The 14,897-nt window shown below is 42.4% G+C and overlaps 1 protein-coding gene and 1 long non-coding RNA gene across 14 annotated transcripts in view; one reads left to right on the top strand and one right to left on the bottom strand.

Moving 5' to 3' along the window:
• Positions 1-2,211, bottom strand: part of RBMS3 (RNA binding motif single stranded interacting protein 3) — a 621,282-nt gene extending 619,071 nt beyond the window's left edge. For 3 of the 12 annotated variants that reach the window (XM_059664128.1, XM_059664135.1, XM_059664138.1), the window contains exon 1: positions 1,524-2,209. In XM_059664128.1, coding sequence (XP_059520111.1) covers positions 1,524-1,598 — 75 coding nt within the window. In that variant the 5' untranslated portion in view covers positions 1,599-2,209. Of the gene's footprint in view, positions 1-1,523 lie in introns of all 12 variants that reach the window. The other 9 variants (XM_059664136.1, XM_059664139.1, XM_059664126.1 and 6 more) reach the window with 7 other exon arrangements.
• A 197-nt stretch (positions 2,212-2,408) lies between these two features.
• Positions 2,409-14,280, top strand: LOC132215630 (uncharacterized). Of its 2 annotated transcripts, XR_009448567.1 has the most exons (3): positions 2,409-2,542; positions 9,336-13,302; positions 13,997-14,280. It is a non-coding gene; the product is annotated as an uncharacterized LOC132215630 (long non-coding RNA). The 2 variants fall into 2 exon arrangements; XR_009448566.1 differs by having other exon boundaries at positions 9,336-14,280.
• Positions 14,281-14,897: the final 617 nt, after the last annotated feature.

Here is a 14,897-nt window from a genome sequence, read left to right as displayed (position 1 = left end):
TTTTCATGCCAACCCCTTGAGTTTGTTGTTTTTGTTTCTTTGGGGGGGGATGAGAAATGACTACAAATCCCCCCCCCTTTATTTTAAACTTGTCCTTGCTTTGCCATTTCCTCAAGAAAGGCAGGCAGCATTCTCCTCCCAATCCCCAAAGAGTTAAAACTCAAGGCACTGGGCTGGTCTCTTTAAGCAGCAGCAGCAGCGGCAGCACAAACTAAATGCTCACAAAGGCAAAAAGCAACGTGAGTCGACCTTGGAGGGGCAGGGCGAATCCTGGAGCGATGGAAAAGGAGAGGCAAAAAGGCAACAATCTTTAATATAATATTGAAAGTCTGCTGCCTGGTCTGGCTCACAAACAGGCATTGTTTGATGAGACAGAATAAATGAGCGATAACTACAGCATGAATTTGCAAAGCCTAATCACATCAAGGAGTCCTGGTGACAGCATGGATCACTCAGGCACGCCTTGCTCACTCTCCGCATATTTATCCATGAAGAAGACTGTGGAGTCTGGCTAATGCGATACAAAATAATATCATCCCTCAAGAAATAGAGTCCATGCCTTCAAGGTGGGCAGGCTACCAACATCCCCCCCCGCCGCCCCCCCCCCCCCCTCCAAATCAAGTCCAATCTATTTGACAAATTGGAGCAGGGATATCACACCTGAGAGTCCTTCATGTGTGAACTGCAGGAGAAAGTTCATGGTTGGCACTGCCCACGGCTTAGTTACGTGGGCTTCCCACTGGCCCCTTAATGATCATTTGAGCACACACATAAAGCCTGAAGTATTTAACCAATTCACGTCCAATTACCATCAGTTACATTTCAGCCCATTCCAAGCCCCAGGCCTTCTGGTGGCACAGCTAACACAGGCAAACGGAGCTTCTAAAAGTCAAGAACATCTCTGGCAAAGCTCCACAATTCAGTCTGTAGCATCCTGATCACCCCCCATAGGAAACAAAACGTGTAAGGCAAAAATAAAAATAAAATAAATACACCCAAACAAACTCCAAGAGACTTTAGTTCACTGCCGTCTACCTTCCACGCCCTTCTTTTATGCTACATCCAGCGATTAAAAGTTTGAGTTCCCCCCACCCTGGCGTGTCCTATCCAGTGGGAAAAACCCTCTCAGAGTCACAAACAAAGAACAGCTCACCAGCAAAGCCCCTGAAATTGTATTCTCGTGCCTGATAATCACCGGTAGGATCTCCTTTCTAACAACCCTGCCCATCTGCAAAGGACTTTACAGATACCAGGAACGTTTATGCTGCCAAATAACAACAAAAGAACTCCCGTGAAACTATGAGCTCTCCTTAAAGAGAAAGCCGGGATTCCGGGCTTGCTCTCTTCCTATATTCTCCGCCGCCTTATTAACTCCGTGGGTATGTTACTAATTTCAAAGAAGCAGGAAGAGGTGATGGGAGGGAGGGGTAGGTAAATACTAATTCACATGCCTGCCTGTTTCCTAGCCAAGTGCAGAAGGATAGATACCTCACTGACTGCCACACTATGGGTCAGAGCCATACCTTGGTTTGGAGATAATGAGGATAGTAGTAAGTGTACTGGGGGTACATTTGTGGCTGATCCAGGCGTTTGCCCATGTAGCTGGAATCTTTATCTCCGAGGCAGGGAACTGGATGACAGGGTATAGTGCCCCAGGCCGAGCTTCCTCTTAAGCCACTATTCCTGACAGTCCCGATGACTGATGAGGCTTCGGAGATGGCTCGTCTTCCACCACTCGCTAGTTCCAACACAGCAAGAATATAAAAAAGAAACACACCAAAAAAAAAAAAAATAGGAGACCGGGATCAGTGGGAAAAATCAAACCCCACACACGGCTTTCCCAGATCTTGTCTGCCTTCTCCCAGCTGCCGGGGTCCACTTGGGATGAGGCAGTTTGCTCTCTACCAGGCTGCCTGTATTGATGTCAATTGCCAGCGTTTGTAAAAGGGGGAACGGAAAAAAAAAATCAAAGTCCTTTCAGCATAACTCCGAATCCTTGCAGATCAGCTTCCTGTCTCCTGTTTGTCTCTTTCCTCACCTTAAAGCAAAAGCAAATCAAGAGGAAAAGAAAGAAAGAGAAAGAAAGAGGAAAAAAGAAAACAGGGAGGGAACAGAAAGAAAAAGAAAGGGGAAAAGAAAAAAGGAAAAAAAAAAAAAAAAAACCTTGCACAGCTTAGTTGCTGCTGTCTCCCTCCCAGAGTGACATGGTGATCCGGGCTTGTCCTGTCCTTTCATTCACTTCCCCTCCTTCCAGCCGGTGGGTGGAACCGAGAGAGCCTCTCCAGGGAGCGGCGTACGCAGTCCAGAAGGCTGCAGTATTTCCTCCAAGAAAAAAAAAAAGGCTGCTTCAACCCCTGCTGCAAGCAAAGTTCCGATTCCCTCTGCTGGCTATCTCGAATAGCAAAGCGATTTTTGCAGCGAAGCTGCTGCCGCTGGAACTGAACCGGGGGACTCAGCTGCGGGCGGTGGATTGTTTCTTATCCTTCCCTCCATCGGCTCCACAGAGGAGCTGCCTTCTTTCCTTCTCGTGCCAAGTTTAAAGGTAAGCCACCCGGCTAAACAAAACAGTGCGGACCTCCGGAGGGAGGCGAGGACAAGGGAGGAAGGAGGGAGAAAGGGGGGGGAAATCCAGGAAGAGGGACTAACCTAGCTGGTTAAAATGCAAAAAGTGTGTCTCCGGATGCTTTCAAAACCCCGTGAACACCCTGAAGCCAGATGAAACTAACATTTTAGAAACAAACACTTTAGAAACTAACATTTACTTCTTGGAGGACATGGGGGATGTCAAGTGTTGAGGAAATTTGGAGTCTACACCAGAACTCTACTGTTAACAAGCCACGCATCACAGATCACAATGACCAACTTATAGCAGAAATAGTCATTCTTAGCATCACAGCCCATGTGGAAATATCAAAAAGAGGTGTTCCGCCGGGTTTTTGAACTTCTTTATAAATAAAAACACCAACACCGGTCCGCTCATGGTCTACCTCGTTATGATCTTGATCATGGGTGTTCTAATTGCTGCACTGATATCACACACAGAAAAAGAACGAAAATCATAATTACTTGGCAGAGTTTGCCCCCCACCAATAGTAAGTAATATTCTGACATGTCGATCAGCTGCTGCATTATAATACAAATTGTTTCCGAGAAAATATATTTCCTTAAAGGGTCTCTTTTCAAGGCTGGCGAGGCTAATTTTAGCTTCGCCAGCTGTGTTTGCTGTGAGTGCTCACGCATGCCCAAAGCGCCAGGCAGGCCGCTTTCTACTTTTTCAAGTCGGCTCTGGACTCCCCAGCCTTGAGTTGCCTTTTCAGAGGGAAAGTTCCTGGTACAAATCCAGCTCGCTGGTCAAGAAGAGAGACTTTGGGGCCAATGCACAATATTGTGTTCATCCATGTTCAAGTCCCACCATCCCTGCAGCCATCAGCTTCCGCTCAGCGGTCTGGTTTCTGGAAGCTGTGTGAGTGCGTGCATGTTCCTTGGAGAAAGATAAGGGTGGCGAGTAAATCATTTCATGTTTGACTTTGGACAAGAACAACAATCAGCAGGAAGGAAGGAAGGAGAGAGGGTGGGAGAGAAGGGGGTAGGAGCCCTGAGAGCCCTGTCATGAAGGAAATGCAACCAGCTCGGCTGATGTTTAAATGTGTTACTCTGGGCCTCAGTTGTCCCATCTGGAAAATGGAAATATTGCCAACTTACCTGGCTGAAGGTGGTACACGGAATCAGATACTGAGTAAAAAAAATTCCATTGGTTTAAAATTTCATCTCCTTGCTCAGGCAATAGAGTCCTGACTCAAGCTTCCTTCTCCAGGTAAATCCTTCCCCTTACCTTCTATACCCGAGTCCCGCTCAACAGTTTTTAGAACCGGAAGGTATTCTCTCAGGGCCTCCTGTTCTCCCAAACCCACTTCCACGGCCCTTACCCTTCAGCCCACCCTTTAGGTCTCAGCATAAGTAACAGTCCCTCACAGTAGCTTTCACTGAATCCTTGCTTCCCCCCTGCCCCTTGTATTTGCCCTAATATTGGGCTTATCCCGTGTAACTGCCTGTTAATTGCATGTTGCTTCTGAGGTGTTCTGAAAGCATCACAAAACCAGGGAAGTGGGAGTTCCCATCACTCTGGTTCATTTTCATATTTCCAAAACTGGTGAGGTGTCTGGCATAAAATGGACACTCCGTACAGGTTTGATGAATGAGACACTTAGACATGATCGTTCTAACACCACTCCCATCCTTATTCCAGTCCACTTCAGTCCATTTCTGGGTGCAGGGGATGTGGGGATACACGGATCAGGACAAGGCCCTTCCCTCATAGAGTGTGTATTCTAGGGGGTGAGATAGACAAAGGGATAAGCAAGTAGGCACTATAAGGTCAGATGACATTTAGTGCTGCTACACCCTATACAGCTGAGTAAGCGGCCCAGGGATTCCTCCTTTAATCGGGGAGTCGGAAATGCTCTCCAAGGAGGAGCTCTGGGGATAAAGGAAGAGCGTAAACCATGTCCTGGTGTTAGACCAGTGGTTCTCAATCTTCCTAATGCCGCAACCCTTTAATACAGCTCCTCATGTTGTGGTGACCCCCAATTTCATTGTTACAAATTGAACATAATTAAAGCATAGTGATTAATCACAAAAACAATATGTAATCATATATGTGTTTTCCGATGGTCTTAGGTGACCCCTGTGAAAGGGTCGTTCGATCCCCCCACAGGGGTCGCGACCCACAGGTTGAGAACCGCTGTGTTACACTGTAAGAATCAAGCCTTGGCTCCCACCTGAACTGCCTTAGTTCCAGTCCTGCCTCTGACGTATCACTGTACCCCCATTTATTCCCATCCATCCAATGGCACTGCCCACGCCCGACAGTTACTATCAAAATTCACCAAGTAAACATGTGAAGTATTTATAATACTGTGGAACATATTGGATCTGCTAAAAAAAAAAAAAAAAAAAAAGTAAGCCTGCATCTGGGGGAAGAGCATTCCGGGCAGAGGGAACAGCAGTACAGAAAGCCTGGCAACAAGAGCGTGTCTCTGGAATGTGTGAGAAATGGTGCCGGGGCTGGAATGGAGAAAGTGAAGAGTAAAGACTATAAAAATAGCTCTGCGGAGGAACCCTGGAGCCAGACTGTAAAAGCCTTGGTGAGAACTTGGTATGGACAGCTTAATTCGTGTCAGTTGATAGTCTGCAGCCAGGACTCTATCCAAGTGTCTGGCTTTAGATCTAGGCATCTTCAACTACAGAATGCTGTCCTCCTCAAATGTCCTCCTCCAAATGCTAAGACCCATATGCTCAGGATCCTAGGACTGCCTCGGGCAATTTCACCACCATGGGCAAAGGGTATCAGTGTTCTTCTCTTACTAAGTGATCTAGGTACTCCCTGAGGGGAAAAGAATACTGTCTTATTTGCAAATAAAAGGTAAAATAACTCCTGAGCCCAAGCTACAGCCCAGTTACGTGCACTGATGTTATCAGCAATTTCTACCCAAATGGCCACAAAAGGCAATTCTGGTGGGTTTTTTTAGATTATTGTTATATTCTTTGCATCAACTGTCATTAGCCAAAACAATTCATTGAACATTCAAAGCTTTTCTTAAATAGCAGAAAGGTGGTTTACCATTTGTGAGAATTGTAAAACCCATGTGTTTGCTGTGGTTTTTTTAACTTTCCCCCTCAGAGATACCAGTAGCCTTGCCAGTTTGGGAGGGAAGATACTCATGTCAGAAATAGTTTTCAGCCCTAGCCGGGTTGGCTCAATGAATGGAGTATCAGCCTGTGGATTGAAGTGTCCCGGGTTCAATTCCGACCAAGGGCACATGCCTGGGTTGCGGGCTCGATCCCCAGTGTGGGATGTGCAGGAGGCAGCCAATCAATGATTCTCTCTCATCATTGATGTTTCTATCTATCTCTCCCTCTCCCTTCCTCTATGAAATAAATAAAAATATATAATAAACATTTTTTAAAAAGGAATAGTTTTCATATCACATCTGCTCTGTTGGAGCAGTACTGCTTTCCATTTAAATCAGTGGTTCTCAACCTTTGGTGCACATTAGAATCACCTGGGAATCTTTTTAAAATCCTGATTTCTGGGCCTCATCCTCTGGAAATTCTGTTTTTTTTATTATGGGGTGGGGCCCTCAGTTGATTTCAGTTAGTTCAAGCTAAAGAGGTAATGAAATCTGGAGAGATTTTGTTAACTTTGGCCTTGTATGGGGTGGGGCCATAACATTAGTAACAAAGACACAGAATTTCCGGAGGATGAGGCCCAGAAATAAGGATTTTAAAAAGAACCACTGATTTAAATGATCAAGGTAAGGTAGGAGGTAACTCGTTTAAGACACTCTCTAAATCAGAAGTCTGCTGTGTCCCTTTTGCCAACTAACCACCAAATTTTGTACAAATTCAGGAGCAGCAAACTGCAGCGAAGGGCATGGACTCTTACAGAGACCATGTGACTCACAGCACGGAATGGAGAGGTCCTTTTTTTAGACAAGTTCTTGGCAAACAGGAATGAGGCGATGCCTCAGACACACCATCTGAGTGGAGAAGTGATGGTACTGAAATGAGGGTCAAGACTCAGAGGATAGAGATGGAGACTCTCTTCTCATTGGTCCTTGACCTATCCACCCCGCCCCCCCCCCCAAAAAAAAAAAAAAAAAAAACTGAGTCCTCTCTTGGGAGGTTTATTTTTTAAATTCTAAAGACTTAGTCAAAAGCAAAGAAAAAGAACAGTGGCGATAAAAGAAAAGAACATAATTGTACTGTCTTTGAAATCATGTATATTAGTCTATCTTCAAGAAGACATTCATGCCTGGCCAACATGGCTCAGTGGTTGAGCATCCACCTGTGAACCATGAGGTCACGGTTCATATTCCTGGTCAGGGCATATGCTGGGGTTGCAGGCTCAATCCCCACTGTGGGGAGTGCAAGAGGCAGCTGATCAATGATTCTTTTAAAAAATATATATATTATTGATTTTTTACAGAGAGGAAGGGAGAGAGAGAGAGAGTTAGAAACATTGATGAGAGAGAAACATCGATCAGCTGCCTCCTGCACATCTCCTACTGGGGATGTGCCCGCAACCCAGGTACATGCCCTTGACTGGAATCGAACCTGGGACCTTTCAATCCGCAGGCCGACGCTCCATCCACTGAGCCAAACCGGTTTCGGCTAGATTCCTTTTCAATAGAGTAATTTCCAAAGGAGTAGTAGACATAAGAGTTGGTTAAAAAAAAAGGCAAGATGGTAGATTGCAAATTCCAACATTAAAGTAATGTTATAACTTTGTTTTCTCCAATGGCTTAAGAAAATACTTGAGACAAATTAGGAAAAAGAGACTAAGTGATTCAACCATGTGTGGTTATACTTTAAATTATAACTTAATGGGAAAATATTAATGTAGATAAAACCAATAAATATTGGCCTTGGAAGAAAATTCCAAGCCTCAGGATAAAATTGTATTGGACTAGAGCATTAATCAAATATAAAGTAAATAATAATAAAGATATATACTGTTTTTGTTGTTGTTGTTGTTATTGTTAATCCTCACCCAACGATATTTTTCCATTGATTTTTAGAGAGAGTGGGAGGGAGGGGGAGAGACAGAAAAAGAAAAATATCGAAGTGAGAGAGACACATCAATTGGTTGCCACCTGAATGTGCCTGACCAGGGCCAGGGATTGAGCCTGCAACTGAGGTACATGCCTTTAAGCAGAATCAAACCCAGGACTCTTCAGTCTGAGGGTCAATACCAGTGATGGCGAACCTATGACACGCGTGTCAGAGGTGACACGTGAACTCATTTTTTTGGTTGATTTTTCTTTGTTAAATGGCATTTAAATATATAAAATAAATATCAAAAATGTAAGTCTTTGTTTTACTATGGTTGCAAATATCAAAAAAATTTCTATATGTGACACGGCACCAGAGGTAAGTTAGGGTTTTTCAAAATGCTGACACGCCGAGCTCAAAAGGTTCGCCATCACTGCCCTAGCCAGTTTGGTGCAGTGGATCAAGTATTGGCCAGTGATGAAAAACCCTAACTTAACTCTGGTGCCATGTCACATTTAGAAATTTTTTTTGACATTTGCAAACATAGTAAAACAAAGACTTATATTTTTGATATTTATTTTATATATTTAAATGCCATTTAACAAAGAAAAATTAACCAAAAAAATGAGTTGACACGCATGTCATAGGCTCGCCATCACTGGGCTAGGGCATAATATATTTTTAAATCTTGACCCAATCATATGTTTTTATTGACTTTTTAGAAAGACTAGGAGAGGAAGAGAGAGGGAAAGAGAAAGAGAGAGAAACCTATCAATATAAAAGAGAAACATCAACCAGTCGCCTCCTATACACATCCCAATCCGGGTTGGAACCCACAATATAGGTATGTGCCCTGACCGAAAATTGAACCTGCAACCTTTTGATATATGGGATGATACTACAACCAAATGAGCCATCCAGCCATGGAAAAGCAAGAATAATTTAAATCAATAATCCTTATTAATTTCAACAAAGTTTTATTGAGCATCTACTATGTGCCTGAATACTCAAGGATACCTATATAAATATTTTTACCCTGTCCTCAAGTAGACTTAATAACTTCATATCTAGCAAACATCACCATTTGTAAATGACTTTAATGTGTTTTCTCATATCTGAGTACCTATTTATAGCAAGCATTATTAAATAATTTTTTAAGTTGATTCCATGTTTGTTTTAAATGCATGCTTTATTATAATTCTAAGCAATAATGTACATAAAAGCTCAGATTTATTTTGTTTCTATTATATTTGCAAAAAATACATAATATCTTCTCACTTTCCTTTTTCTTTATTCCTCACCAAGGATATTTTTCCATTGATTTTTAGAAAGAGTGAAGGAAGGGAGGAAAGAGAAAGAAGGGAGACGGCGGGGTGGCGGGGAAGAGAGAGAGAGAGAGAGAAACATCAATGTGAGAAGGGCACATTGATTGCTTGCCTCCTGCACGTGCCCTGATCCAGGCTCTTACTGGAGCTGGAATTGAGGCTATAACTGAGGTACATGCCCTTGACCAGGAATCAAAAACACAATCCTTTGGTCTGTGGGCTGAGGCTCTAACCACTGACCAAAGTCAGCTGAGGCCCTCTCACTTTCCATACACACTTTTTTGTAACACTTAATACTTGTAGGCACCTCTGGCTCTCTTTTACCACTGGGATTACCAGGACACACTTCTCCACTTCATTTAAAGTAGGCATGAGCACATGACATACTATAGCCAATGAAATATGAAGCAGAAGTAACATGTAAATGCTTTTAACTGTTGTTATTTAATTCTCCAGCCCACTCATCTCTGATGAAAGCACCTGCTGATATAGAGGAAACATCTTGGAAGGCTGAGCACAACTTCCTTAAATAGTCACCTGGACCAGCCATTGATTTGTCCTGAGTGAGAAATGAACCTTTATTGTATTATGCTATTGAGATTTGGTCACAACCACAGCATTCCCTAGTCGACCCTGCCTAATATGACAGTACTTATAGTTTGAGTCTATAATTGTTGATTTCCTTGTTTGAGTGTCTCCCCACTAATACCTGAGGTCCAAAGGGCAGGGAATCCTATCCTATATAATAAAAGTGTGATATGCAAATAAACCGAACAGTGGAACGACCGGTTGCTATGATGCGCACTGACCACCAGGGGGCAGGCACTCAACGCAGGAGCTGCCCCCTGGTGGTCAGTGCGCTCCCACAGGGTGAGTGCAGCTCAGCCAGAAGTCAGCTGATGACTGGCGAGCGCAGCGGCGGTAGCTTAGGCCTAAAGGAACGAGCCTAAGCAGTCAGTCAGACATCCCCCGCGGGCTCCCAGATTGCAAAAGGGTGCAGGCCAGGTGAAGGGACCCTCCCCCACGTTGAGTGCATGAATGTCGTGCACCAGGCCTCTATTAATCTATAATGTCACTGTCCTATCTCCAGCACCTAGAACTGTCCTTGGGATGTAATACACAATTAAAAAATGCTTGTTAAGTGAATGAATAAATGTTCACTAAAAATCATCTCATTTATCTACCAGCCACTGATGTATGATACTGTCTGAATAATAAAAGGGGAAATGAGACATGTACTCAAAAAGCAAAAACTGTTAAGTTTTCTGGGAGACCTGCTACAGTACTGAGTGTCTAAAGGAGGAAAATGTTTTTCTGCACTGACTATTGGGAGTGAGCACTGGGGTGTGGTGTTGACTAACTTAAAAAAAAGGTGAAGGAGGCAAAGAACTAAAACACAGATGTCCTATTACATACTAGACACTATACAAGAAGTTTATAAATGCTTCCTCAGTTAAAACGCACAAACACCTGGAAAGTGGGTATGATATTTCAGACTTTACTGTTGAGAAAATTGAGAGGGATGGGGTTTAACTACCCCAGCCAAGTTCACACCCAGTTATAACATGGTAAAGGGCTATTTGTGACTTATCCTATATAATAAAAGCCTAATATGCTGCGTCTGGCAGGCCATTCAACCAATCAAAGTGTAATATGCTAATGATATGCTAAGGCCACTCAACTGCTTGCTATGACATGCACTGACCACCTGGGGCAGACAGTCGACCTGTTGACCAGTCACTATGACATGCACTGACCAACAGAGGGCAGACGTTCCAACCAGTAGGTTAGCTTGCTGCTGGGGTCCGGCCGATTGGGACTGAACGAGATGGGCCAGACATGTCCTGGAGCCCTCCCACGTTCCCTCCCTGGCTGGCCAACCTCCTGTGTCCCTCCTTGGCCCCGACTGTGCACCAGTGGGGTCCCTCGAGCATGGCCTGTGCCCTCTTGCAATCTGGAACCCCTCGGGGTATGTTGGAGAGCTGGTTTCGGCCCGATCACGCAGGCACAAATTCGTGCACCAGGCCTCTAGTGTCCGTATAAAGTCCAACCCCAGGCTTGTTCCTAAGCATCATTTGATAGAGCTTATAAATGCCTTATACTAAAATTGGATGAGATGATCTTTGTGTTTAAAACAGATAACTTACAGTCTACATAAAAGTCTTAAATAAGTCAGTGTGTCTTCATAGAAACAGATGGTGTTGAACAAACAGACAACTGGGAAGAAAGAGCAGGCACGACCTTCCATCACATAGCATACACTCTATTTGTACCACAGGCCTGATGGTGAATTATATGTGTCAACATGGCTGGGCTATGGTACCCAGTTGTTTAATCAAACAGTAATCTAGACATTGTTGTAAGGTATTTCTTTTAGGTGTCATTAACATTTAAAAAATCAGTAGACTTTGAGTAAAGCAGATTATTCTCCGTAATGTGTGTGGGCCTCCTTCAAACAGTGTGAGGGTTTAAGAACAAAGACTGAGATCTTTTAAGAAGAAAGAAGTGCTATCACCAGAATGCCTTTGGCCTCAGGACTCAATATCAACTCTTTCCTGAGTCTCCAGCCTGCCAACAATAACCTGCATTTTTTTTGGATTTGATAGCCCAACAATCACATGTGCCAATTCCTTAAAATAAATCTCTGTGTATACACACACACACACACACACCTTACTTATTGCAGTTCCCCAGAGAACCCTAACACAATAGGTTAATAAAATAAGGAGAATATGGTAGCAATGAAGTTCAGTGAAATGGGAACTCATACATTCCTAATACATGTCTATAATGCTTTTTAATACAGCTTAACAAAATATATAGCCTTAAAAGTCTTTGTCCTTGTAAACCAGTAATATTAGTTATATGAATCTAAAACAGGTCATTAGAAGTTGAAGAATAGGAAATTAGAAAAACCTGAATTTCCAACTCAAGTTCATTAAATAAACTCACTATAAAATATGATTCAACAATTAAAGTGATACGGAGAAAGATTTTCACAATTTGGCAAATGCTTAAGTTGAATAGCTAATGAAAAAAAAATGAGAACACATCATTATATATGCTCTCAACAATGAAATATAAACACACACAAGAGAATAGGAGAACAACAGTAGGACCTTTTCTCTGTGATGGGGTTAGTAGCAATTTTATTTCTCTCTCCCTCTCTCTCTCTTTTTTTAAATAATCACCTGAGGATATTTTTTTTCTTTTAGTGATAGTGGAAGGGAGGGAGGAAGCAGGAGTGGAGAGGGAGGAGAGAAACAACGATGTGAGAGAGACACATCGATTGGTTGCCTCCTGCACATGCCCCAACCAGAGCTGGGGTTAAACCTGAAACCCAGTTACATGCCCTTGACCCAGAATCAAACCCGAGACCCTTGGTTGCACACGCCAGTGCTCTAACCACTTAGCAACATCACCCAGGGCTTGCTTCTCTTTTTGATAAATACCGACATTTTCCAATTTGTCCCAAAATGAGTATATATTTTATTATTTTAAATAGATATTATTTCAAAATACATTTTAATAAGTATATTTCTAGGTATGTTTTTTATTATTAGCTGACAAGAAATGTTTAAACAACCAGAGGTGACAGTATCAAAATAAATTGCAGTGTATTTTAAGTAGCCATTTCCTTCTGACCTGGATCAGACATCAATTTAAGAAAAGTGTAAATCTTTCTTTAAAATCTAGGAGCATTAATTCTACATCAAAAAATGTCAAAACTCTCATGTAAGACCCCAAAACAAGCATCCTCATTGAATGAAAGAATAACAGCTATCAATGACATATCTTTGAAAAGATTTTTAAAAAAAACTGCATAAGAATCCAAGACTTTCATTTTTAACATAAACTAATTCTGTCTTTGTGCTTCTGAGTTTCTCATAAAGTTATTTGTAAAATAATATGAATGTACCCCTGCCAGCTTGTTTTACAATATGTTGTAGGAATAGAGACTTTATTTTTGTCTATCTTTATGTCTTCCTCTATATTTCCATGCAAAGAGTTCCACTATTTGCCCTCCACTGAGCCAATTTTGTCCCAATGTAGCTGCTCAATTCGAATGGCCCTTCTCACCAGCTCACCTTCTGCCAGGCCTTGGTGCCATCATTGAACCAGAGCTTTGGAAAACACTAACTGAAAGTCTCAAAGTGGGAAAAGATGAATGGCTGCTTTGTCCCATGGAAAACGTATTTTTCTAAAGGAATATTATCACTTTGTATTGACCGTCCAGCTTCCCGCTGTCAATAGCTAAGCAAGTTGGATCGATAGGACCAGATGTGATCGGCTGAAGTGATTCTTTTCCCTAGAAAAATCCAGACATGCACAAGTCCAGTCTGAAAGCTACTACTGAATGGAATTGCCAGCTAAAATATAAGACCTCCAGTGAAATTTGAAGTTCAGACACATTTTCATATAAGTATGTCCCAAGTATTGCGTATGGCATGACTCCTGAACTATTGGGGCCATCCTTATAGAAAGTATGTTTTTAATATATATATATATATTTGTATTAATTTCAGAGAGGAAGAGAGAGGGAGAAATAGAAACATCGGTGATGAGAGGGAATCATTGATTGGCTGCCTCCTGCACACCCCCTACTGGGGATCAAGCCCACAATCCGGGCATGTGCCCTTGACTAGAATCAAACCCGGGACCCTTCAGTCTGCAGGCTGACGTTCTAGCCACTGAACCAAACCGGCTGGGGCCTTATAGAAAGTATTTATTGCTTGTGTGAGATGCCAATTTAGCTGGGTGTTCTGTGTGTTTATTTCCTAAATATGGCCAGCCTGCTCCTAATGGATGCACCAAAACACTTTACAGGCCTTTCAGGGGGGCACAAGAATGGGGAGAATTCAAATTGAATGACAACTATCCACACTTAACATTTTCAATCCTCTTTATACACCAACCAGGTGAACCCAAAAGTCCCCAAAGGAAGTCTCCCTTAAGAGAGTTCAGCCACAGTCATGTCTCTCTATATGAATCCATACAGTTTTCCAGGAGCTGTTTTCATTGTCATTGTAAACTTGTTTCTGTTTTTGTTTGTTTGTTTGTTTGTTTTTAACATGAGGGGAAACAATCCGTTTTTCTAAAACTGTAATTCACCACAGTAAAGTGCCTGTGAAGAATGACAAACGCCCCGATCCCCATCTCTGTTATCAGAAAAGTCCAATTTAGAGAACCAGACAATTGTGCAAAACACAAGAGGACAGGAGCCGAAGGGCAGTGCTCCCCAAAGTGTGTTCCCCGGACCAGCGCTGCCCCGCAGACTCTCACATGCACCAGCAAGTGCGGGGATCTGGATTACATGCTCAGCAACTTTCTAGTAACTTGTCAGAAGAATTGTATGTCTCTTGTGTCTAAATAATAAAAGTTTGGACTTGTATTTTAAAAATCTGAGGTTTGGGTTTTTTTGTTGTTTTAGTTTTATTTTTTTGTTTTGCATTTCACTTTTCTAGTGATTTCTAGTGTGTTTTACAAAAATATTAGGTAGGGTCTGTTGGAAAAGAACAAAAAAAAAAACAGTCTTTTGTGACAGATAGTTTGAAAATCTTGATCCAGAAATATACAACTATCTCCTTTCTTTTCATTTTCATTTACACACCGCTGGTGGTAAGTTACTTTGGTGTGTTTTCTGATTGCAATATAAAGAATAATGAAACCAACATGCACTACAAAGGAAAAACTTTATTCTCTGAAATTTACCCTTCTTGTTTTCCTAACTCTCTTTTCTGTGTGTATTCCCGACCCTCTCTGTGCCACCTTGCTGACCCCTGGGAAGATATTAATAGCACCAAACCCCAAGCCAGGAGGTGGGGTGCTTCTTGCCTGAGAGAGACTGACCCTGGCAAGATCCACTTCGCAGCGGGAGCCTCAGTTATCTCATGTACAAATGTGGGTTGCAGTTAGGTCAATTTAAGGTCCATTTCTGACTCTGACACTTTGCAATGCCAGGATGCACTTGTTGAACTAAGATGAGACTGTGTCTTTTTAAAAATATATTTTTTATTG

The sequence above is a fragment of the Myotis daubentonii genome, chromosome 14 (genome assembly GCF_963259705.1).
Source record: "Myotis daubentonii chromosome 14, mMyoDau2.1, whole genome shotgun sequence".
Taxonomy (NCBI): Eukaryota; Metazoa; Chordata; class Mammalia; order Chiroptera; family Vespertilionidae; genus Myotis; species Myotis daubentonii.
This window is presented reverse-complemented; position numbering and strand designations above follow the sequence as displayed.